The following is a 23,188-nucleotide window of genomic DNA, read 5'->3' as shown; positions in this document are numbered from 1 at the left end:
TTCAAGAATAAGGAAAACTAAAGTAGACCTTTATAAGTCCAAATAGTGATTACCTTTTTTTATAGGGGAAGGGGCAGTTATTGACCGACAAGAGTCATGAAAAGGGACACAAGTGTACTATATCTCGATCAGGGGTGGTAATTACATAGGGGCATGTATAATAAATTAATTGAACTGTACACAACAATATGGTATAATTATGTTTTAGTTAGGAAAAAATTTTAAGGTTCAGATGATAGAAGAATTCTAATGACTTACGGCTTTGTAAAGTTTATAGCCTTCAATCAGAAATGTTAGAGCCTTTTTCTGTAGTTATTAGTACATTATCTAGCAGGCTGTGATTAATGGAAATTTGTTTCAAATTTTTGAAAAAGATTTTTGACAGTAACTTTAAAGGTTAATAACAATGTTACTCTCATCCTGTTTTTCCTTTAAAGTAGGGTTTACACTAAATATTGGCACTGGCTTAATAATTGAATGCATAAATATATTTTCATGTGTCGCCTGTGGATTTTATAATATATAATACCATTGACAAATAGTTAAGTGTAATTTCCCATAACTAAAATTAAATTTGAGTCATATTTCCCTATTATTGGTACGTAATTTTTATTTAGTCAACACTATAATTTCTAAATATGAGTATTAATCGGTCCATATTAATAATTTAGAAACAACTAGATCTTTTGTGAGACATTTGTGTACTTTTAGATTTGTTTTATACTGTGATATTCAATATCTAGTTGTTTCCTTCAGTTTTCCCTGGAGCATTATAAGAGAACTTGTCTTTGCAGTTGCTCTGTATGCAATCAGTGCTGTCTACTTTGCTGGAGTGATGGTGCGGCTGATGTTGACTTTGACTCCAGTCGTCTGTATGCTGTCTGCAATTGCCTTCTCAAATGTTTTTGAGCACTATTTGGGGGATGACATGAAAAGGGAAAATCCACCTGTGGAGGACAGCAGTGATGAGGATGACAAAAGAAACCCAGGAAATTTGTATGATAAGGTGGGAAATCTAAACTGAGGCCTTTAATAATATTATATGTTTTTTGGGGTTTTTTTCACCACAGTAAGAGCTGCATATTAAGAAATGTGATTGATTCTTTTGGGAAGATACCCAGCAGAGGAATACCTGGGTCAAATGGGACTTCTAATCCTAGTTCTTTGAGGTATCTCCATACTGATTTCCACAGTGGTTGCACCAGTCTACACTCCCACCAACAGTGGAGAAGGGTTCCTCTTTCCTGTAGCCCCACCAGCATGTGTTATTGGTTGATTTCATGATAGTAGCCATTCTTTCTAGGGTGAGGTGGAATCTGTGTTGTTTTCCTTTTCATCTCTTGAATGACCAGTGATGTATGAACATATATTTTCATATGTTTATTTGCTGTTTCTACTTCTTTGTTTGAGAAATGTCTGTTCATTTCAGATGCCCATTTTTGGATTGGGCCTTTAAATTTGGAAGGTCTGATTTTTTTTTAAGTTCTTTATATATTCTAGATAGTAGACCTTTGTTTGAGGAATAGCTGGTAAAAATTTTTTCCCACATTGTGGGTTGTCCACAGTGATGTATGTGCACCCATGTTCATAGCGGCACAGTTTGTGATAGCTAAAACTTGGAAACAGCCCAAATGCCCATCACCTGGAGACTAGATAAAGAAGATGTGTTCTTTTTAAGGAGTACTATTCAGCCATAAAGAATGAGAAACTAGAGACATTTATAGCTAAATGGATGTACATTGAGGCCATACTCTTAAGTGAAATACATAGGACACACATGTGTAAATACCAAATAGTTTCTCTGGTGTGAGAAACTGAAAGTGTAAATAAGAATCAAAATGTATAATAGATAATGTGAAATAGGAAGAAAAGGGGCAAAGGGGAAGGGGAAGTGGGAGGGGTAGGGGAAAGGAAAGAAGGGAATGGAATTAACATGAGAAACTGAAAAAATGGAAACAAAGTATTTGTAAATAGAGAGGGGTGGAGGGGTTGAAGGGAGGGCAGGGGAACTGGAAAAAATAAGAATCAAGATATATTATGTAAAGGTACAAATCTCCAATGATGAATGTCATTATACAGTGTCACTGTATACCTAACATGTACCAATAAAATTAATTTTAAATAAAAAAGAAATGTGATTGAGACAAGCTATGATGTTTAGTTGTCTTTCAGCTCAGAGTAAGAAATAAAAGTCAGAGAATTCTCATCTTATTTTGGCCAGTATTTGATACCCTAAGTACTGAAGGCTTGTTTATATTCTTCCATTTTTGCAAGCAAAAATTTGGTGCTCTGATAAATTACATAAGATTTTAAACCATGTGGACAAGTGCTTGTCCTTAAGTTCCATATTCATTATAAATATTTTTTCCCCTTCCTACACTGAGGATTGAACCAAGGACTCTGAGCATGCTAGGCAAGCATTTTACCAGTGAGCTACATCCCCAGTGCTTATTTTGAGATAGGATCTCACTAATTGCCCAGACTGGCCTCAAATTTGCAGTCCTCTTGCCTCCCAAGTAGTTGGGCTTACAGATGTATACCACTGTGCCTGGATCATTGTAAACTCTTTAAATGATAATCTGAACAATGTTTGAAAGTGATACTTGGTTGATTTTTTTTTTTTTAATACCCTCCAGTTTGTGAGCAACAAGTAGCTCACAACAGGCCAATACAGTACAATTCATTTTTAACCTATAGTCTCTCAAGTAACAGAGCAGGGTCATATTTAGTGCTAGTATGAGAAAGACTTCTAAGAATTAACTTCGCTATTTTAATATTGACTAGGTTTTTAAATAATAGTAAGCAGTGAAACCTTACAGTGTAGGAAAATTAACTGATAGTCTTTCCTTACTGTGAGATCAATAGAATTCATAAAGATTTGTTAATAAAACATACCTGCTTTTGTGTTTGTAGTTTTTATATTTTATTTTTTGTTGTTTTGTGATTTTTTTAAATCAACTTTGTAATTTGGACTATTCTGTTCTGAGTTTTGGTGGGATTTTATTGTACATGTGTGTTGTAAGTTTACGAATGCCTTTTTTGTATTTTTAAAAATAATCATAGTTTTAACAAGTCTGTTTTGTAACTGCAGTTTTTTCCCATACTAAAGTCCTACATAGTCTATGTTATAGCTGGACATTGCCATTTTCAGGATGTAGAATTGAGATTTTATAAGGATTTACATTTTATATTGTGAGGAATGAGACCATTGGATTATCTTCTTTATATTTATTTAAGACACAAGGAAAACAGTTTGAAAGCAGCTTCTTCCTGGAAACACTTTGCTCTGAGATCAGTTTCTGGATTGGATATATTCTGAGGAAACTTTCTGATTCCCATTTGACTAGAGTCTGTGTTTGTGAATTCTAGAAAGCTTTTCATCCCCCTCAGAAGAATACCTGATAGTGGCATATAGTTTGAGTCAGAATTGAATGGATAGATAACATCCTCCCCACTCTTTCCTGTGAGTATCATGGTGAGCATGTCTCAGCAGTCCTTGTCCCTGCAGGCTGGCAAGGTACGAAAGCATGTGGCAGAGCAAGAAAAGCCAGAGGAGGGCCTCGGCCCCAATATCAAGAGCATCGTCACCATGCTCATGCTCATGCTGTTGATGATGTTTGCTGTGCACTGTACGTGGGTCACTAGCAACGCCTACTCCAGCCCCAGCGTGGTCCTGGCCTCCTACAACCATGACGGGTGAGGACACAGCATAGCTACACATTTTATATTAGCCCACCCAGCCCCTGTTTTCCCCTCCTCCTCTGGGGGACATGCTAGGCAAGTGCTCAACCACCAAACTACCACCCCCCCAACCTATAAATCTGTATTGATATGGCCCTTACCCCATCTTTGGTGGGATGAATAGTAATAATTGTATTTCGTGCTGTTTCCCACAATATTTTCCATAAATAATCATATACATAGGTTTTTCTCAAAGCATGCTCCTTGGACATACATTATCATCACTACTATGAAATGTTTTAGAAATACAAATAATTGACCCACATCCTAAGCCTGTTGAATCAGAAACTTGGGTGTGGAACTCAACCGTCTGGTTTAACAGGCCAGTGTGATTCTGTGGAGCTAAAATTTTATATATTGTCTTGCCTCTCCCCCTTCTGTTCACATAGGAGCTTAGTAGATGGGTAGAATATTAGGCCCTACCCCAGAACACTACTGGATCAGCATCTGGTTTTATACAAGATATGTAGGTGACTTGTTTGCACAATAGTTTGAGAAACACTGTCTAGCTTTTCTCCTTTTTGTGTTTTCTTTGGGTTTAGTACCTCAGTATTTTAAGTTACCCTCTTCACATTTATAAATTTCATTTAGAAGAATATTGTGATTCTTTTCAGCACCAGGAATATATTAGATGATTTTAGAGAAGCCTACTTTTGGCTAAGGCAAAATACAGATGAACATGCCCGAGTCATGTCATGGTGGGATTATGGCTATCAGATAGCTGGAATGGCTAATAGAACTACATTGGTGGATAATAACACCTGGAATAACAGCCACATAGCACTGGTAAGGATTTGTGTTTTTTAAAAGAAATCAAAAATAAATCTTTACTACTTAGCAATTAGGCTTTACGTATGATTAAATAAGAAAATGTGGATGAAAGTACTCTCTGCTTGCTGAATTCTCAAAATACAACTTTGCAAATGTATTCAATAAAGTGACTTCAGATGTGCTTACTTTGTTTTTAAGAATGATACTTATTTATATAAATATCACTCAATTGTACATTGATTATACTGGTAGATTTTGTTATATGTTTCACTTACTGGAGATTTAAGCAAAGTCTAAAGCTTTTAAAAGGCATTTTTCATTATAAGAAAAATTATTTGCAGTATTTAGCAACTGCATTGTGTTTTATGACTGCAAATCATGCTCATTTAGTCTGTTCAAAGATTACACAAATTAAGATAATCAACTTTAAAAGATTTTTGAATGAATACGTGGGTCTTAATTAAATTAATTCTATTTGTATTTGTAGCATAGCCAATCATCAGATGTATGCTTGGCTAAAAATATATGTCTCAGTAAAATCACTGGCCAGCCCTGTGGGTTGTAAGAAATTGTCTCTTAAAGCTTGCTTACTTTCATTTTTAAATGTTAATTTCATAGAACTTAGGTATTTACAAAATAGTATAACATGTATTCAGATTTTGACATTTCTGATATAAGTTGCTTATACTAGGTGAGATATTTATAAATCTCAAATGTTTTGAATTCATAGAAAATCATTTCTACAAAAATATTCTTCGTAAATAAAATTGTACATTCACTTTTATCGTGTAGGTGGGAAAAGCCATGTCTTCTAATGAAACAGCGGCCTATAAAATCATGAGAACTCTTGATGTAGATTATGTTTTGGTTATTTTTGGAGGAGTTATTGGCTATTCTGGTGACGATATCAACAAGTTTCTCTGGATGGTTAGGATAGCTGAAGGGGAACATCCAAAAGACATTCGGGTAAGAAACTAGATAGTCCTAGGTATTTAAAAGAAAGCTAACAGTATTCAAATAATTCTCTTCCCTTGCAAATTCTGTTCTATTTGTTTTCATCGTTCTAACTCCCAGATTAGTCCTTTACTTGGACTTTACTATTTATTAAAGCTACTAGAAGCATTTCCTAGGTTTGAAACTTCTGAAACACATGCATGATACAGTCATTTGCTCCATAAATACTTTTAGATCAGACCACTATATGATACTATTATGTTGTATAGTCTGAGTAATAGGATATTCCATTTAGATTTGTGTAAGTGCATTCTATAATGTTCTCATGACAAATCCTTATGCTTGTACTTCCATTCCACCCTGCAGTGCAGTCCTTTGCCGTGACTTCCTGATTCTACATCTTCACAGCCTCTCCCTTCAGCCTTTTCTTTCCATTTCCTTGGCTTCTAACCCTGCACTGACCCTTAACCCTGAAAAAAGACAATAACCTTGAAATTGCTGTCTTTGGGTCATCACTACGGACATGTCAACAATAAGTCATTTTTATTGCTGTTTTGAAAATTTGTAGTAATTTTAATAGGTGTAGCCTTATCCTAGTGGCCAGCACAAAGTAGGTAATCTGTTGGTGAATCATTGGTACAAAGTCCAAACTCCTTACGCTGGAATATAAGCCTCTTTTTTTTAAGATTAGTGGTACATTTTAGGTGTACGATATGATGACATCACTGGGAATTTGTCCATTTACATGATATATCTTGATTCTTATTTTTTCCGTTTGCCTGCCTTCCCTTCCACCCCTTCACCCCTCCCTATTTACAAAGACTTTGTTTCCATTTTTCCTTTTCTTTTACTTATTCCTTTCCCTTCTTTCCTTTTCCCTTTGCCTCCCACTTCCCCTTCCCCTTTGGACCTTTTCTTCCTGTTAAACATTTTGATCCTTACTACACTTTCAGTTTCTCACACCAGAGAAACTATTTGGTATTTATACATGTGTGTCCTATTTATTTCATTAAAGAGTATGGCCTTAGTGTGCATTGATTTAGCTATAAATGTCTGTAGTTTCTCATTCTTTTTTTTTTTTTTTGGTACCAGGGAACGAACTTGGGTCCTTGCACTTGTGCAGCAGGCGGTGAAACCACTGAGCCAAATCCCTGGCCCTAGTTTCTCATTCTTTATGGCTGAATATTACCCCATTTTATAAAAAACACATCTTCTTTATCCAGTCTCCAGTTGATGGGCAATTGTGCTGTTTCCAAATTTTAGCTATTACAAGCTGTGCCGCTATAAACATGGGTGTGCAAATATTGCTGTGGCATCATCCTTTTAATTCTTTTGGGAAGATACCCTGCAGGGAAATAGCTGAGTCAAATGGGACCTCTAATCCTAGTTTTTTGAGGTATCTCCATACTGATTTCCACAGTGGTTGCACCAGTCTACACTCCCACCAACAATGGACAAGGGTTTCTATTTCTGTGTAGCCCTGCCAGCTTGACAAAGGAGCCAAACACCCTCACTGGAGGAAAGATAGCCTTTTTAATAAATGGTGCTGGAAAAATTGGGTTTCAACGTGCCAAAGATTAAAACTAGACCTATATCTCTCACCTACACTAAATTAAAATTGAAATGGATCAAAGATCTAAGTATTAAAACAGAAACACTAAACCGGCTGGAAGAGAAGTTAGGTAGCACTCTTGAAGACATTGGCGTAGGAAAAGATTTCATTAACAAAACCTCTGTCACATGTGAACTAGCACAAAGAATCAACACCTGAGAACTCATCTTATTAAAGAGCTTCTGCGTAGCAAGAGAAACCACCAACAGAGTGAAGAGACAATCCACAATGTGGGAAAAAATTTTTAACAGCTGTTCCTCAGACAAAGGTCTACTGTCTAGAATATATAAAGAACTTAAACAAATCAGACCTCTCAAATTTATTTCACATGCCCAATCCAAAAATGGGCATGTGAAATAAGCCTCTTTTTCTTTCATTTTCATTTGCTGGTTTCTACTCTGCCAATCTATTCTGTCCCCAGAAACTTACCTGTCGTTTCTTTTTTTCATTTTATGTGACATATGCTTTTACTGTTCCCTTTCTTCGAATACCTTCCACATACTTGTCATCTCTCCTGAAGCCCTTTTTTGGTGTATCATGTCCATATTTATCATCAACTCTCACATAACTGTTTTGTAGTTAGATTGATTGTATCTTCTCTTTCCCTCTCAGTTGTGAGCTCCTGGAGGATGGGCATCCAGAATTGTGCTGTACATGAAAAAGGCACAAAATTTGAGAATAAGATTTGTGACTGAAACAAAAGAATCATTTGAGGAAATTATATGCATGTGTGTCATGTGATGGGGCTAAAGTAAAGCAGCAGATTTCCTGGTCAAATATAAATGCTGTGACTTTCCCTTAACTGATGAATAAGCATTATTTCCTTGTATTAAATGGATCTACTAAAACTTAATTCTCCCATTTGTGATTTCCATTTGTGAATTTGTTTTAGTAATGTTAAAATTGTGACATATGATAGACTGTTTCCAGATGGATGCTTTGAACCCTTATATATTGAAAGCTTAAATCTGTGCTTTTAAAATTCCTCGTTTTAAAACTTAGTGACTAGATGATAAATTCACGTGGTTCAAAAATAGTTGAAAAGGATTTGTAGTAAAAGTTTACCCTCCATAAAAAAGAAGTCTCTCTATAGTTAATGAAAACATATTATATACTTATAAATTGCTGAGAGTAGATTTTGCAATATTCTCACTGTGGGAAATATTCTCACTATAATAGGTCAGTCTGGCTATTCGACAACATCTACATATTTCAAATCATTCGTACACCAAAATTTGTACAATTTTATTTGTCAGTCTAAAACATAGATTTAAAGTCCCTGGTAATCAGTATTATTTTTTATGATTCTTAGTCAAGCAGATAACTAGGAACAAGGTATACAGTCCATTTACTTCGTAATTTGTCTCAAGAGTCTTCCCATGTCAGACTAGGGAGTCCTTCATCCTTTTTTTAATATTTGTAGTGTTTGTATACCTGATTTATTTAACCTATCTATTGATGTAGGTAATTTTCAATTTTTTAGTTTCAAAGAGTGGTACAATTTTCTATATTCATTATTTTGCCAGTATGTATATATATACAGTAGAGTAAGTTCCTAGACACGGAGTTTCTGAGTACAAAGTTCCTGGTAGAGGTTAATTTGTAAATTGACCAGTGGAAAATAGTACTACATACCATTAATTGTTTTCTAAACAATCCTATACAATGAAAGGAGCTGATTTTAGAATTCATATTGGAAAATTTAGGAGAAAGCTGAAGAGAAGTAATGAAGATAAAGGTAGTTAGAAAGAACTGGCCCTAACTGGTATTGAACCATGGTATTGATACCATTCTTTTTACATTACTAAGACCTTATAATGTAGTTTAAAACTGATGGAATTAATTTTGGGGGTAAGGGATATAAATTAATATAGCTTTATGAAGATGCCTCAAAATCTGGTTCTTAAGGGGAAATAAAAGAAAACCTGTAACTTTGGATTTGTTAAGTTGAAGCTGACATAGAAATTTCTGATTTCTTTCTTATAGGAAAGTGACTATTTTACCCCACAGGGAGAATTTCGTGTAGACAAAGCAGGATCCCCTACTTTGTTGAATTGCCTTATGTATAAAATGTCATATTACAGATTTGGAGAAATGCAGGTTAGTTAAAATCAGTTTTTCTACAATCTTTATCAAAAACATAATCTTTTTTGCCTCTAGAAAACAATGTTTTTATTGTGCTTTATATAAAGAAAAATGTGTTTATCTAAAGATTCTTTTATCCATTAAATTTAGATTTCTGAAATTTCTCTGAAAAATTAGAAAAAGTTTTTAGATCAAGGACTTCTTTCCAGAATATTTTTTAACACTATCTCACATTCAGCCTTTGCTTGCCATCATCCTACCTTTTGATCTTATGCTTTTGGAAGGCATTTTTCTCCAGGAAGAGAAGTCTCCCAGCTAGGAAACTGTAATCTTAGGTAGGTCACTTTGCTGTCTGGTGGAGAAAAGCCTCAGAGCTAAATTATAATTATGTGTTCACTCTGTTCCACTTCTCCATTATCACAAATAGCCAGAACTAAGTCAGAGTTCCCTAGTTCATTAGAATGATGAGGAACAAACACTTTAAGGACTGCAAAATGAGTGAATGTACAACAAGATTTTGTCATGAAAGAAGGAACAATGGACTTTGTCGTCATATCTGTGCTTTAGATCAAGCTGTCAAGTCTTGTAACCTGCAAACTAGTTGTTTCCTCCCTAGACTCTTGGTTTTTTTCTTTTTTGTAAATAATGGCAGTTGGTCTGACGACTAGATTTTGAGGGAAACCAGAATATGTCACCCCAAAATATGCTTCTGTGACAAAAATTATTTTTGAACTGGAAGCAACTAAGAAGCAGCAAATTACAACTCTAGATTCTTTGTCAGCCCAAAGAAGGCACCAGGGGAATCTGCAAACAAACCTTACTACTCTGTTATTTTCTCCTGTATTTTTACTGTCTCATACTTTCCCACCTTAGAAGCCTAAAGCCACTTGCAATTTCTCCTCAAATTTACTGTTCTTTTTTGAACATAGTATATAAGCCAGAGTTCTAAGCCATTGCTTTGAGTTACTTTTCACTGATATTTTTCCTGTATAATGTGTGCTACCTGTGTTAATAAACTTATTTTTCTCTTGTTAATGTGTCATTACATCAGTCCATCCCAGCTAAGAATTCATGAGAGAAGTCAAGTTTTTTCTATTATTTTCTATTGCTAAAATTTTATAGTTCTTAGATTCTAAGAGTATGCTATCAAGTTAGAACCTTCATACTGAGATCTCAGTGAAAATTCCATATTGAGGGACTGGGGATTTAGCTCAGTGGTTCCACCGCCTGCCTCGCAAGCGCAAGGTCACAAGTTCGATCTCTGATACCAAAAAAAAAAAAAATTCCATATTGATTTCTGGTGAAGTAGATACCCTAGAAAGCAGAGGGAAAGTTATTTGTTTAATCTTACACTGTCACTGGGGATCAGGGTAACTCTCCAAGCTGATTTTGTTTGGGCTTCTTTATGAAACAAATTTTATCTTTTTGTAAGATACAAGTAAGGGTGAAATAGGCTAGGACACTGTTTTTAGAAGAGTTTTTGCATATCACTGTTTGCCTGCTGATTGTGTTGTTTCAAAATAGATTTGCACAACCAGTTATTTGCTTCATCTTTATCCACCTGGAACCACTGCAGGTGGCTTTAAAGACAGAAAACTCAAGACTGATAATCTATATTTAAGTTTTTGTTTTTGTTTCTTTCAAAGGCCATTACCTAGTCTCTAAATTCATGCCAAGAAAGAAGTACTTGGCCATAATAATTAGTTACTTAATGCTTTTTCTAGGGAAAATGATTAGTTTTCTCTGTTCACTAATGATTACATTGAAGAACACCCCTTAAGTTTATTCATGATTTTGATTTCCACTCTACTCACAAATGATATATAGTTAAAAGTAGAGAAGCAAGAACAAATTATTCACTGTTGGGAATAGATTTGTTTTTATAAGTTGGCTTCACCTGTGTTAGTTTTGTGTTTCTACATAAATATACTGCATTCTGAGGGAAAAAAAAATGTCAGCCTCCCCTCCACACTTCCTCAGATTCTTCATAAATCCTGCAGAGTTTGGCTTGCTTGGCCTCTTTGTGGTTCCCACTTTCAGGGTGTGGTAGCATTGCTACAGGTACACTGTGGATAAGATAAAGTCATTGTGCTAGTGGAGAATATAGATAATTTTTAAAATAAATAAAAATAAAAATGACATGTTCTGTAGAGGAAAAGAACAGGGTTCTGTTAAGGAAAAATAAAAGCTTGTCAACTACCAGTCTCCAAAAAACATTTCTCCAAAGAGGTGATATTTAGCTGAATGCAAAGGATAAAAAGCCACAGTGCAAAAGTACTGAATCTCTGCCATATCGGGCAAAGAAAACATAGTTATAAAGCAGGGGGAAAAAACCCCACCTTCTCTGTGTTTATCTCTGTATACCTATAAAAAGGTTTTGATGGATGTCATTTTGATATTATGTTTTTCTAATGCCTACAGGCTTGCTATCCACTCTTAAGGATTCTGTGAAATTGTTACCCAGATGCATTTATTTTCTTTTCCTTATTTCTTACTGTCTAGTTAGCAGTGTATGAAAGCTGATAAGATACATTATTCAGTTCTGTTCTTAATTTTAAAAGGGGGGAGTTGTACTCTAATGAAGCATTTACTTCTTTATAACATTGAATGTTCTCCAGTATGGTTAACATAATTGATGTTACTTTTGCAGCTGGATTTTCGTACTCCCCCAGGTTTTGACCGAACACGTAATGCTGAAATTGGAAATAAGGACATTAAATTCAAGCATTTGGAGGAAGCCTTTACATCAGAACATTGGCTTGTTAGGATATATAAAGTGAAAGCACCCGATAATAGGGAGACGTTAGATCACAAACCACGAGTCACCAACATTTTCCCAAAACAGAAGTATTTGTCAAAGAAGGTGAGTGCCAAGTGAAGTCATTTCTACGAGAGGGTAATTCAAACTTGATTGGCTTGTATGAGAAAGAATTACTGGAAATTTGCTAACAAATACTCGTTTTCCAGACAAGACTGACATATACATAAAGTGAATGTCTGGCTAACCTACTAGGAAAATTCTTTTCAAACTGAGCACTTCAGCTATCTCTAGCAGCAGCTTTTCCTAAATAGCATGGTGGCTAAGATTTTTTTAAAGGTATTCTGGTTTGAGTTTGTGCCACTCATATTAGATTTATTTGTAAATGTATCTGACCATTATTTTCCAGACCTATGTGAACGTAAAAATGCCAGGTGCTTAATGGAGTTGTGATTAGTTCCTCATCTTTTGGTCAAAGCAAATATATATTGAATCATCATGTTTCATTTATAGTATGACGTTACTATATTGTTCATTGAATAATAGGCTTTACTTTGGTGAGTCCTGAAGCATCTGTCTTAACATAATTATTTTCAAGGTAATTATTATGACAAAGTTTATAGGTAGAAATTATGAGACTGTGGCAGTTCTTTTCTAATATTTAATAAAATGAAATATTTCAGGGCCAGGGATTTAGCTCAGTGGTTCTGCTACCTGCCTTGCAAGCACAAGGTCCTGAGTTCGAGCCCCACTACCCTCCTCCCACCCCCCCACCCCCAAAGAAGAAGTATTTTATTGGGTCCATTATTGCTTATTTAAGCCAAATAGATCTCTGATCTTTGTCATAAAAGATTACTAAAAATAAATATTTGTGTAGGTTGCCCAGCTATGCAAGATGGGAAATAATGAGCTGTCAAGTAAAATATTAAAGTTGTATTATAAGGTACTATTCTTATAATACTGTTTATTATTAGACTGATTATCAGTCTTAATTTTTAAAAAGGCACTTGGATTCCATAACTCAGATAAGGTATTTTAAGCCATTGAGGAAACTGTCTTATCCCTTTGTTACTTAAAATATACACCAAATATATTCAGAATATAGATTATTTCAGTGTATACTATAAAAATCCTGAATATTAGCTATATATTTAAATATAAACTTTTTATGTGACTGCTTTCTTTGCCAGATATAAATTACCTATCTCGACTAATATATTTAAAGTTGTCACATAGAGCTGACACAGATTAATCATATTAAGTTCACTTACCAGTCTTTAGCTCAGATGACAAAGAATTCAAATGATTTGGTTTCTTATAGGCATTAGGTAGGAGAAACTGATGAGTCATACAATATAAAAGTCAAAACAAATGCTGCTAGATTAAAAGTTGTCCAACCCTAGTTAATTTTTTTTAAAAGAGGGCTGTTGAACCTTATATCTGATGACAGAAATTCCAAAGGCAGTATATTTTCTTAATCTGGCCTCTTGTCTTCTGTCCGTCATTTCCCCCAAAATAAGCAAGTGGTAGCGGATAAATAAAAATTCATCTCTCTGGTGTGCTCATGACACATTCTAGTAACCAGTAACATGGATTTTGAATTTGTGTTCCATGGCTTTATATTCTGTTTATACTAACACTATAGAGCAGTGGTGGCGAAACTTTTACAGACGGAGTGCCAAAACTGCAACCCAAAACCCACTTATTATAAAATGCTAACACTGCAATTAACCTGAATACTGAGGTTTTTTAGTGTAGAGAAAACAACTGTTATTCGATACTAGGCTGCTGGGGCAACTTGGCTTGTACCCTGAGCTAGAGGGCTTTGTGTGCCCCCTGCGGCAAGCATGTCATAGGTTCTCCCTCCTTGTTGGAAAGGAATGATTTATGTTTGATAACTAGATAATGATAACAGAGGAACCACATTCTTAACCAGATTTGTTTTTAAAAAGTACGCTATCCAGTGCTCACTTCAGTAGCACATATACTAAAAACATACACGATCCAAAGCTTTTTACATTCACCTTAATAAGTTGATAATATATTATGTGCTTAACAAATTAATGGTAGCTAAGTTTTGTAACCTTAGCAGATTGCGTTTTTCTTTGTGTTGTCTCTGTTAGAATAAATTATTTTGAAGTGAATATTGGGAATAGAAGAAACAATGTTACATTTACCCTCAGCTTCTAAAATCTCTTAAGTTTAAATGTAAAAATTGAATGGAGTGGTTAGGTCTCTCAAGTTTTCAGCCTCATTAACTCTGCTTCGATGGTGCATTAAATTATATTTCACAAAAATAGCTGCTTCAGTCAGTATCTATACATGTATATCACATTGGCATGCGCCTGTGATTTAACCTGTAGAGTTCTAACATAGCAAACATTGTTGCAGTGTTTTCTACTAACACATTTGCAAAAATTTGATTATTTTATTATTTTTTTAAAGTGAGGATTGAACCCAGGGTCTTCACACTGAACTATTAACACCACCCCCCAGCACCCCACCCTGAAACGGGGTCTTGCTATGTCACTAAGTTGCCAAGGTGGACTTGCACTTAGCAGTCCTCCTGCCTTCACCTTCCAGAGTGCTGGGATTATAGGCATGCACCACCAGGCCTAGTTTAGAAAGTTAATTCTTATACCAAAAAAAATTGGTTGAAAAGATTTTAGTAGGATGCTCAATTCTTAAATTTTTTTTAAAAAAAGTTTTATTCTTTTTTTTTTTTGGTACCGGGGATCAAACTTGGGTCCTTGTGCTTGCGCAGCAGGCGGCAAAACCACTGAGCTAGATCCCCGGACCCAAAAAAGTTTTATTCTTAAAAGAGCTATGAAACTCAAGGAATACCTTTTCATTTTTAAATGCTTATTTTCCTTCATAAAAGATTATTACAAAATGTGCCAAATGATTTGTCTTTCAGTGTTGTAGATGAAATCACCCTTATTTTGCAGATTACAAAACTGGAGCTCTAAAAGTTACTAAGTTAACTTGTATTTCTGACACATAATAAATTCTTTGGAGGCTAAACTAATAGTACCATTACCATTTTCTGATTTCTTCATCTAGTGTTATATTCTATCACACCTGGGACTTTGAGTAATTATTACAGCTAAGCATTTAGTAGCTCAGAGGGGAGGTGGGGATTCATTCACTTGATGGTGAGGGATGCATTTGAGGAATCCTTTCTAGAGGCCTAGTCCTGTTTATCTCAAGTTTCTCAGTATGCTCAGCATAAAACAGTTGTACACATTGACTGTTCAGGGAATCCAGTCATAGGAAGGGCTAAGCACTTAAGATAGTCTTCATGTGTGTATAGGTATTTTAATCTGTTAGAAACCTGCACTAATACCATGTATTCCATTTTCTTTTTAGACTACCAAAAGGAAGCGTGGCTACATTAAAAATAAGCTAGTTTTTAAGAAAGGCAAGAAAATATCTAAGAAGACTGTTTAAACACACTGTTCTGGTTCCTGACTTGAAGCAGTTGTCCTTGTGAGAACCGGTCTTTGCCTTTAGCTCATGTCATGTTTCACAGCATCAGAGGGTACAGAACTATCACTGGTCCAGGTTAATGTATACAATTTTCTGGCAATGCCCGATTTTGAAAAATAAAATTGGTTTATTGAGAAGAACTGTTTTTGATTTGTAATGTGAAGCAAGACAGAGCACTGCTGCAAATGTCTAGCAGCAGATTTTTTTTATTGGTACATATTATACTTCAGATCTGAGAATTTGGACTAATTGCACCAAAGAACCTTCTAATTTGGTCCCTTGCACATGCATACTTGTCAATGTTTTTATTCTTTTACAGGACCTGCATTTTATTTGAATTACCTAAATAGCAATATGTAATACAAATGACAAAAACTGATGAGAGCTTCTTGAACCAGTAAAACTAGTACAGGTCTAAAGAAAAGGTATTAGAAAGGAAATTATACATTCTTGAAATATATTTATTTTCTTGTTTCTCCAGTGCAAAGAATGTTTCATCAAATGTACATATTCTGTCTCATTGTTTGCTGTAAGAAGCTGCTGTTTCAAATATGGACCTCTGAGTAGCTAATTGATTCAAAAAGATTTTTACGTTGATACATTATTACTGCTATTAGCGGTTGTTTTCACAGGTACTTATAGAACACATTTCATACATTGTTCATTTAAGGGCTAAATTTCTATCCTTTGGAAATGATGGCAACTGCAAGGAAAGTTGCTTACCAGGATTGGGGTTTGGTACTTCAGAACTGAGGGTGGGACTATGTTTACATGCAAATGTTAAGGAAAAACCCTGTAAAATATATAGGTATCCAAAGTTCATTTTCTGTGACTCTTTGGAATGACAAAGGATTTGTAAACTTTGCCTGGAATGTTCTCATTTTATAACAGTTTCATTCATCACAATGATTTTTGATCTCTGCTCCATATTATAATACCTTAAGCATTTGATGAAACACTCTTTAGTGCTTATATGGATTTTCTTTTATTAAAAATGTGACAGTTGTTGAAAAATGCACTAAAATATAAATGGAGATTGAACACGTTCACTTTCCAGCTCTTAGGCAACTTTATACAGACTTGAAAATTTTCTCCAGTTTAGTAAAAGTGAGAGGGTTTTTCCTGCCACAGGATATGGATAAAACTTTTTTTTAAATAGCATAACACACCACTGCTTTTGGTGGAAAAGTACAGACTAGTATGTACCTTTTATGAAGAAAAATGTAATTTACAATGTTCAGTGAGAATGTTACTGCTGATTTTCTTTTTCAAGGTGTAGAATATTCTTTGATTTATAGAATTCATTTTTGACCCAGATGATAGTTCTTTTACAGACCAATAAAATGGCTAAACATTTTTCACAAAGTGTAACTAAATCTGAATTTCTGATACCTTGTCATTTGGGGGATTTTATTTTACTTTGTTGCTTTAAAATTCAATGCAGAGAAGTTGTTGACTGTAGGAGAAATAAAGTTAATTCAAATTTTGTGTTAAGTGTTGTCTTTTACAAATCTTTGTTTTCAAAAAGGAGTTACAGAGTACTGAACACTTACCTCCTTCCTGCTTCACTTTCACGAAGGTTTTAGAGAATATTTGTGGAGAAATTAAACTTTTTTAAATTTTGGCTTCCTTTTAACCCAGAATGAAAATCTTATTTTGGTTTTTCTTGTAGGGAAGAGAGAAGAAACCTAGTCAAAGAGACGTTTTATTTCTATTTAAATAAGGATAGGAATTTAACAATCTCTGCTCCATAAACTTCTGTTGTGTAGTTAGAAAAGTGTTCAGTGCAGAATTTTCTTATGCACAGGAAAGACCCCCTCACCTTTCTCGGTTTTAGGAAATAATGTTTGGGTTTGTTGTATCTTGTCAGCAAAATGCTATATTGTAACTTGTTAAGAACTGTAGTTTTATGTAGTAGCAAGTGAAAATGTAGTAGCTGACTACATAGAAATATATAGGATGCAGTAAAACCTTGGATTGCCAGTAACTTGTTCTGCAAGTGTTCCACAAGAGGAGCAAACATTTCTAATAAATTTTAATTGGATAAACTAAATGATGTCTTGTGATCACATGATCACAACTGAGCCAACAGTTTTCTTACTGTGGGATTGTGTGCAATGTCACATTTCTGCAAAATCCTCAAAAAGAGACAAAAGCAAGTTTTCATTGAATAGGTTCCTTGTTAAAGTTGCATGAAAAGAAAGATTCCATTGAGCCAAGAGATTCCATTGCTGAAAGTTGTTGTACACAATAAGCCTCCTCTCTCATTTCCCTCACAGCAGCCATGAAGATTTTCAAAGGTAAGTGCAGGTTTTTATTTATATTTTGTATTTTCTTTATTTTGTATATTACAGTAGTATAATCATTTTTATATGAATTTTTGGGGCTGTCGAAATAATCACCTGAGTTTCCATTATTTCTTATGAAGAAATTTGCTTTGATGTAACAAGTGTTTTGGATTACAAGCATGTTTCCAAAACAAATACACTTGCAAACCAATGTTTTACTGTAAATTGACTTAGAATATTCTATCTACATTTTTTGTGTATGTGATCACTAACACTGTGTATCACATTAGAATGTAAAGATTATGTCCTCTGAAAGTTGAGACTGCAAAGCAACTTTTAGAATGTGGTCTTTTTGTAATGTAAATACAGTGTCAAGGCAGCAAGTCCAAAGACAAAATTCAGCTTTCAGACTTACAAGGGATGATCATAAAATACAGTAAATGTTTAAATTTTTTTAAATTATGACAGTATAAGGCACATTGCCATTAATCCCCATCAAAATATTCCATTCCCTTTGCTTCAAATTCACCCCATTGTTCTTGACAATGTCTCTTACTGTAACAAGTTTTTTTTTTAAATTTATACTTATTCATGGTATCTTTGGATCACCCTTTGTACATTATTAATGTATTGGGTTTGCAGTGGTAGAGTTCAATTGAGTCCCTAAGCCATGAGGCCAAAAGACTAGATAGTATAAGTGTCCTATAGAGTCTTACTGTTTCCATAGCCAAGGGGCCTTAAGATCATAAATTTACAGGGCTGTAGCTCAGTGGTAAGAATGCTTACCTAGCATGTGCAACCTGGGCTCATTAATCACCAGCACTACAAAAATTTTTTTTATCTAAAACGCACATAACAAAATTTGTCAGTTTAACCATTTTTAAGTATGTACTAGTTAATATTTACATTGTTGAATACACTTTAGAACTCTTCATCTTACTGGAGTTACTATGGTTTAATGTGGGCTTTGTCAGATATCTGCCTTGTGCATAATCAACTGAGATTGAGAAATAGGTAAATACAGAGCTCAACAATGGTCTGTAGTTGTGATAGTTTGAAAGCAGAAGTCTGATTTTTATTACGAAATACAACAGACGTAGAAGTGTACACCTTAGTGAATTACTAAAGTAGGCAACTTCGTAACCATGACTCAAATGGAGAGAGCAGAACTGCCAGTGTTCCAGAAGTGCCCTCAGCCCCTCCCAGGCACTATCCTGTCTCCCTTAGCATCCCAGAAGGTAAATCAGTCCTAGCTTTTCTGGTAGTAATTACTTTGGTTTGTGCTTTTACGATGTAAGTATTTTTCAGTATGTTTAAGTGCACCTGCTCTTTAAACTATGTAAATGGAATAATAGGGTATATATTTTTCGTGTTTAGATTCTTTTGGTGAGTTATTTGTGAGATTTATCCAGGTTGTTGGAAGCAACTTTATTTTCATTGATAGAGTTCCCTTGTGTCTCTGTAGCTCACACTCACATATCCATTATATAGTTGATAGACACTTGTAGTTTCCAGTTTGAGGATATTACAAATACAGTAATGTTATAGAATATTCTTTTACATATGCCTGCATTTTTGTGGTTATTTGCCTAAAAATGGAATTGCTGATAGATTATAAAAGTTTTTGTTGCTTTCACATTCTAGTAAGTCCTTGTCATTCTAATTAATTTTGCCTTTCTGGAGGTAAATGATTTTTCTGTGTAGTTTGCCTTTTCCAGCTGAGGTTACCAGTGAAAAATCCCCTTTTTCTAAGGTATTGGTTCTAGTGCATATTTTTCCTTTTTTTTTTGGTACCAGGGATCGAACTTGGGACCTTGCGCTTTCAAAGCAGGCAGCGGAACCACTGAGCTAAATCCCAGGCCCCATATTTTTCTTCTTTTATTAGAAGTTCTTTATATACCTTATACATACAGTGGCCCCTTGAGTTACGACCAGCCTGACAGATGAACAACTTGGGTTACAACCACATTTTGGTTTTAACTTATGAACAAAGTCTTGAGTTACAACCTGAATGCTGGCCGCTTGTGCCTCCAGATGGTCTCAGATACAGATTTAACCCTCAGAGTTCTAGAAGGAGCATTACAACATCCTTTCCTCTATGGGTTTGAGAAATCCTGGGCCAATGTCTAAGAACACTGAAATCTGCCTGTATACAAGAGAGAGACTTTGAAGGCTGTGTCGAGCCTGAACCTTTAATTGACCAGCTTAAGTTAAAACCAGCCCTCACGAATGAACTGCTTCCCTAAGTCAAGGGTCCACTGTAATGCCATCAGTATTGTGTTGTAATTCAGTCTTTTATGTGTGTATGACTTTCTGTGCCTTCTAACCTGAAACCATGAAGATAGTCTTCTAGGTTGTTTTTCAGGAAAGTTTACCTTCCTTGCATCTATGTAGCTTTTTATAGTCCAGTCCACCTGGTGAATTGGTTGAATTTTTGTTGTTGACATATGTATATCTTAATTGTCCCAGCACCTTGTGCATGTTTGTGTGGGAGAGAGATGGAGACTGGAAGTTGAACCCAGGCCCTTGCACATGGTAGACAAGCACTCATATCACTAAGCTACATCCCCACTACTTTTTCTACTTTGAAACAGGATCAGGATGGCCTGAAATTTTGGGACCTGCTTGCCTCAGCCTCCTGAGTAGCTTGTATTACAGGCCACACATGACAGTCCACATCACTTACTGGAAGGAAAAATCCTTCTCCTACAGCTCTAGATATACCCATTTTGTTAATCAAATTCCTTAGATGTTTTATTCTATAGTGCTTATCTTTGTGTTGACTTAATACATAACTAAGATAACTAAGAAAGTAGAGTTCTCAACTTGCTCTTTAAACTTCTCTTGGCTATTCATAAGACTTTTGCTTTTTCATGTAAGTTTTAGAATCAAGTTATGTTCCACCAAAAGAAAAATAACATTAGGCTTTTGATGGAGTGTGTATATAATTTGGAGAGAACACATTTAAAAGACATAAGCAAGGCATATCCTTGAATTTATATGCATTTTAAGAATTTGTTTTATAGCTTTTGAAGGACTTACATGTTTTCATAACTTATTACAAGGAATGTTTTTTGATAAATATTATAAAATAATTTCTAATCAGTATGAGTTTATAATGAAATTATGTTTAAAGATTTATTGTGAACATAGACCATAACTTGGAAGTAATGACAATTTTTATAATGATTATATAATTTTCTTGCTTTGCTGCCCTAAGACATATATCCAGTATAGTACTGCAAAAGCCCCATCCTTTTGTTTTGTCACATAGGGAAAGATTGATAGTTCACCTTTATATTTGCTGTAGATCTCTGCTCAAACTATAATCGTTTTCTATTTTTAATCATAAATGGGTTTTCTCAAGTTTTTTTTCCCCCTATTGAAATGATTCTGAATTTTATTGTTACTATGGTGGAATAGTCTCTTGCTAGGTAGAAGTAACTAGTGAAATCATTTGTTCCTGGAGGTTTTTGTACAAACTTTTAAAATTACAGACACAGGATTGAGGTTTTTTTCATTTCAATTTTGTTCTGCTTTTCAAGGAATTCACCCACTTTATCTAAATTTTCAGTTAATAAGAAAGTGTTGGTACTATAATTTGTACAGTTTTCTTGGCCGGGGGAAGATTTTAAAGTTGCAAATTTATTCCAACCATACTTTAAGCTCCATTCTCACACGTTTTGATGTCATTTGTTTTGGTGTATATTTAAGTTCCATTGTACTACTTTAAACTGTGGGTCATTTCAGTGTGTATACCTTGATTTCCAAATAATGGTAGTTTTCTAATAATGTATTTTACTAACTTCTATCTTTATTGAATTATAGTCAAGATACTGATACTAGTCCTTTCAAATTTGTTGAGACTTGCTCTGTGGCCAAATGGTTAGTTCATTCATACAAATAAAATAGGATATGCCTCATTAAGATATAACATTGATTTCAGGGTCATATGGAAATACATTTTAAAATACTGCATATATATTTCCACATTTCTGAAAGCAGTGTGGCTTTTTGCCAGTTGTTTTTTGTGATTTAAGAAATTGTAAGGGCAAATGTTACTTGCTTTTCAAAAGATATTGTGTCTGCCTGATACCTAGGGAAATTAAGCCCAAATCATCTTAATCCAGTTTAAGGGATGGATGTTGTATACAAAGCTAGTCCACTATGCTTGCAAAGATGTGAAATTATCCAAGGGCTGTACCCCAGCAGATTATGAATGAGACCATTTGTCTTCCTAGGCCTACAAAGCAACTAAAATTACTGTTTGGCCTCTGCCAATTTCTCAGGGTAAAATGGCCCCAAGGGCCAGGCTATTTGGACATAATTTGGAGAGAATTAACACATCTAGATTGATTCTGGCCTGGTGATTTATAGGACTGTATTTTGGTTCTATGAAGTCTTAAAGCAACTGTTTTTGGCACAGTTTTTCTTTAGCTAGACAGTTGGTCCAAACCCCTTAGTGTGCTACTGCCAGAAGTGGAATATTAGAAACAAAATTACTGTCCCACTGTTTGGTAGACACTACCAATCCTAATTTTATGCCTTCTAAAGGTAGAGGCACAGTATTTTATTTACTTAGAAAAAACATGGTATTTCTGTCTTTAAACTATCAAATTCTGCTTTTCTGAAATTGGCTTTGGTGAAATATGGGACCAAATAAGATTGAAAAGTTATGGACCATCATGTCAGCCATAGTGACTAATAGCATACTGAAGTTACAAGAGAATCCATTTATCTTGTTTAAAAAAAAAAAGCTACTGTATATGAATCATATGTATTCCTCTTTCAACAAAGTAAGATTAACATGGATTCGAGCTCGTGCTGGTTTCCAGCTAAGGAAATGTTTTTACAGTGATTTTATGTCTCCATTAATGGAGGAAAAAAAGCATTAGAAGGCACTGCAGAAGATGAATGCTAGTCAAGCTTGTGTTTTTTCTTTCCCCTTAGGGAATGTAAAAAAGTGAGATTAATATAAACCTGCCGATGGGCGGATTCTTCCAGTTTGTACCTTGTTTGTATAAGGAGTCTGTACTGTTATTTTGAAATTATTTTTGAATATGACTTGAGGTGTTTCTCCAATTTAATTGGCACCTTTGTAGAAAACTAAAAATTAAGTCAATATATTTTTGTATTTCTCTATTCCATTGATAATTCATGTGTCCTTAAATACATCATCTTGATTGTAGCTTTACAGTGTGGTCTTGAAGTTAGGTAATACAATTCCTCAATGCCCTTTTAATAATTACCTGAGACCCTAGGCATGCAGTAGATGAGAAAACAAAAATGCATTATCTAACCTGTAACTAAGGAACTCATAGCCACTGCTGGAACATAAAGTAGATAAAATTCTGCAAGACATGAATGTGTGCAAGGGCTTCCTGAGAACTCCACTAGTGGCACAAGAAATAGTACCGAGAATCAACAAATGGTATATCAAATTCAAAAGCTTCTTCACAGTAAAAGGAACAACAAACAGAGTGAAGAGAC

At 34.8% G+C, this 23,188-nt stretch overlaps 1 protein-coding gene across 2 annotated transcripts in view; it reads left to right on the top strand.

Moving 5' to 3' along the window:
• The window catches only part of Stt3b (STT3 oligosaccharyltransferase complex catalytic subunit B), a 106,329-nt gene extending 89,425 nt beyond the window's left edge, over positions 1-16,904 (top strand). The window contains exons 10-16 of one of the 2 annotated variants that reach the window (XM_087182161.1): positions 795-1,006; positions 3,509-3,696; positions 4,356-4,527; positions 5,305-5,478; positions 9,065-9,178; positions 11,814-12,026; positions 15,291-16,904. In XM_087182161.1, the coding sequence (XP_087038287.1) occupies positions 795-1,006; positions 3,509-3,696; positions 4,356-4,527; positions 5,305-5,478; positions 9,065-9,178; positions 11,814-12,026; positions 15,291-15,371 (1,154 nt within the window). In that variant the 3' untranslated portion in view covers positions 15,372-16,904. Of the gene's footprint in view, positions 1-794; positions 1,007-3,493; positions 3,697-4,355; positions 4,528-5,304; positions 5,479-9,064; positions 9,179-11,813; positions 12,027-15,290 lie in introns of both variants that reach the window. The other variant, XM_087182160.1, reaches the window with a different exon arrangement.
• The last annotated feature ends 6,284 nt before the right edge of the window (positions 16,905-23,188 follow it).

This window comes from Heterocephalus glaber, unplaced genomic scaffold (assembly GCF_053883595.1).
Source record: "Heterocephalus glaber isolate CG9 unplaced genomic scaffold, H.glaber_assembly_v1.0 deba00001472, whole genome shotgun sequence".
Lineage (NCBI taxonomy): Eukaryota > Metazoa > Chordata > Mammalia > Rodentia > Bathyergidae > Heterocephalus > Heterocephalus glaber.
Note: the sequence above shows the minus strand (reverse complement) of the source record. Positions and strands in the feature narration are given on the sequence as shown.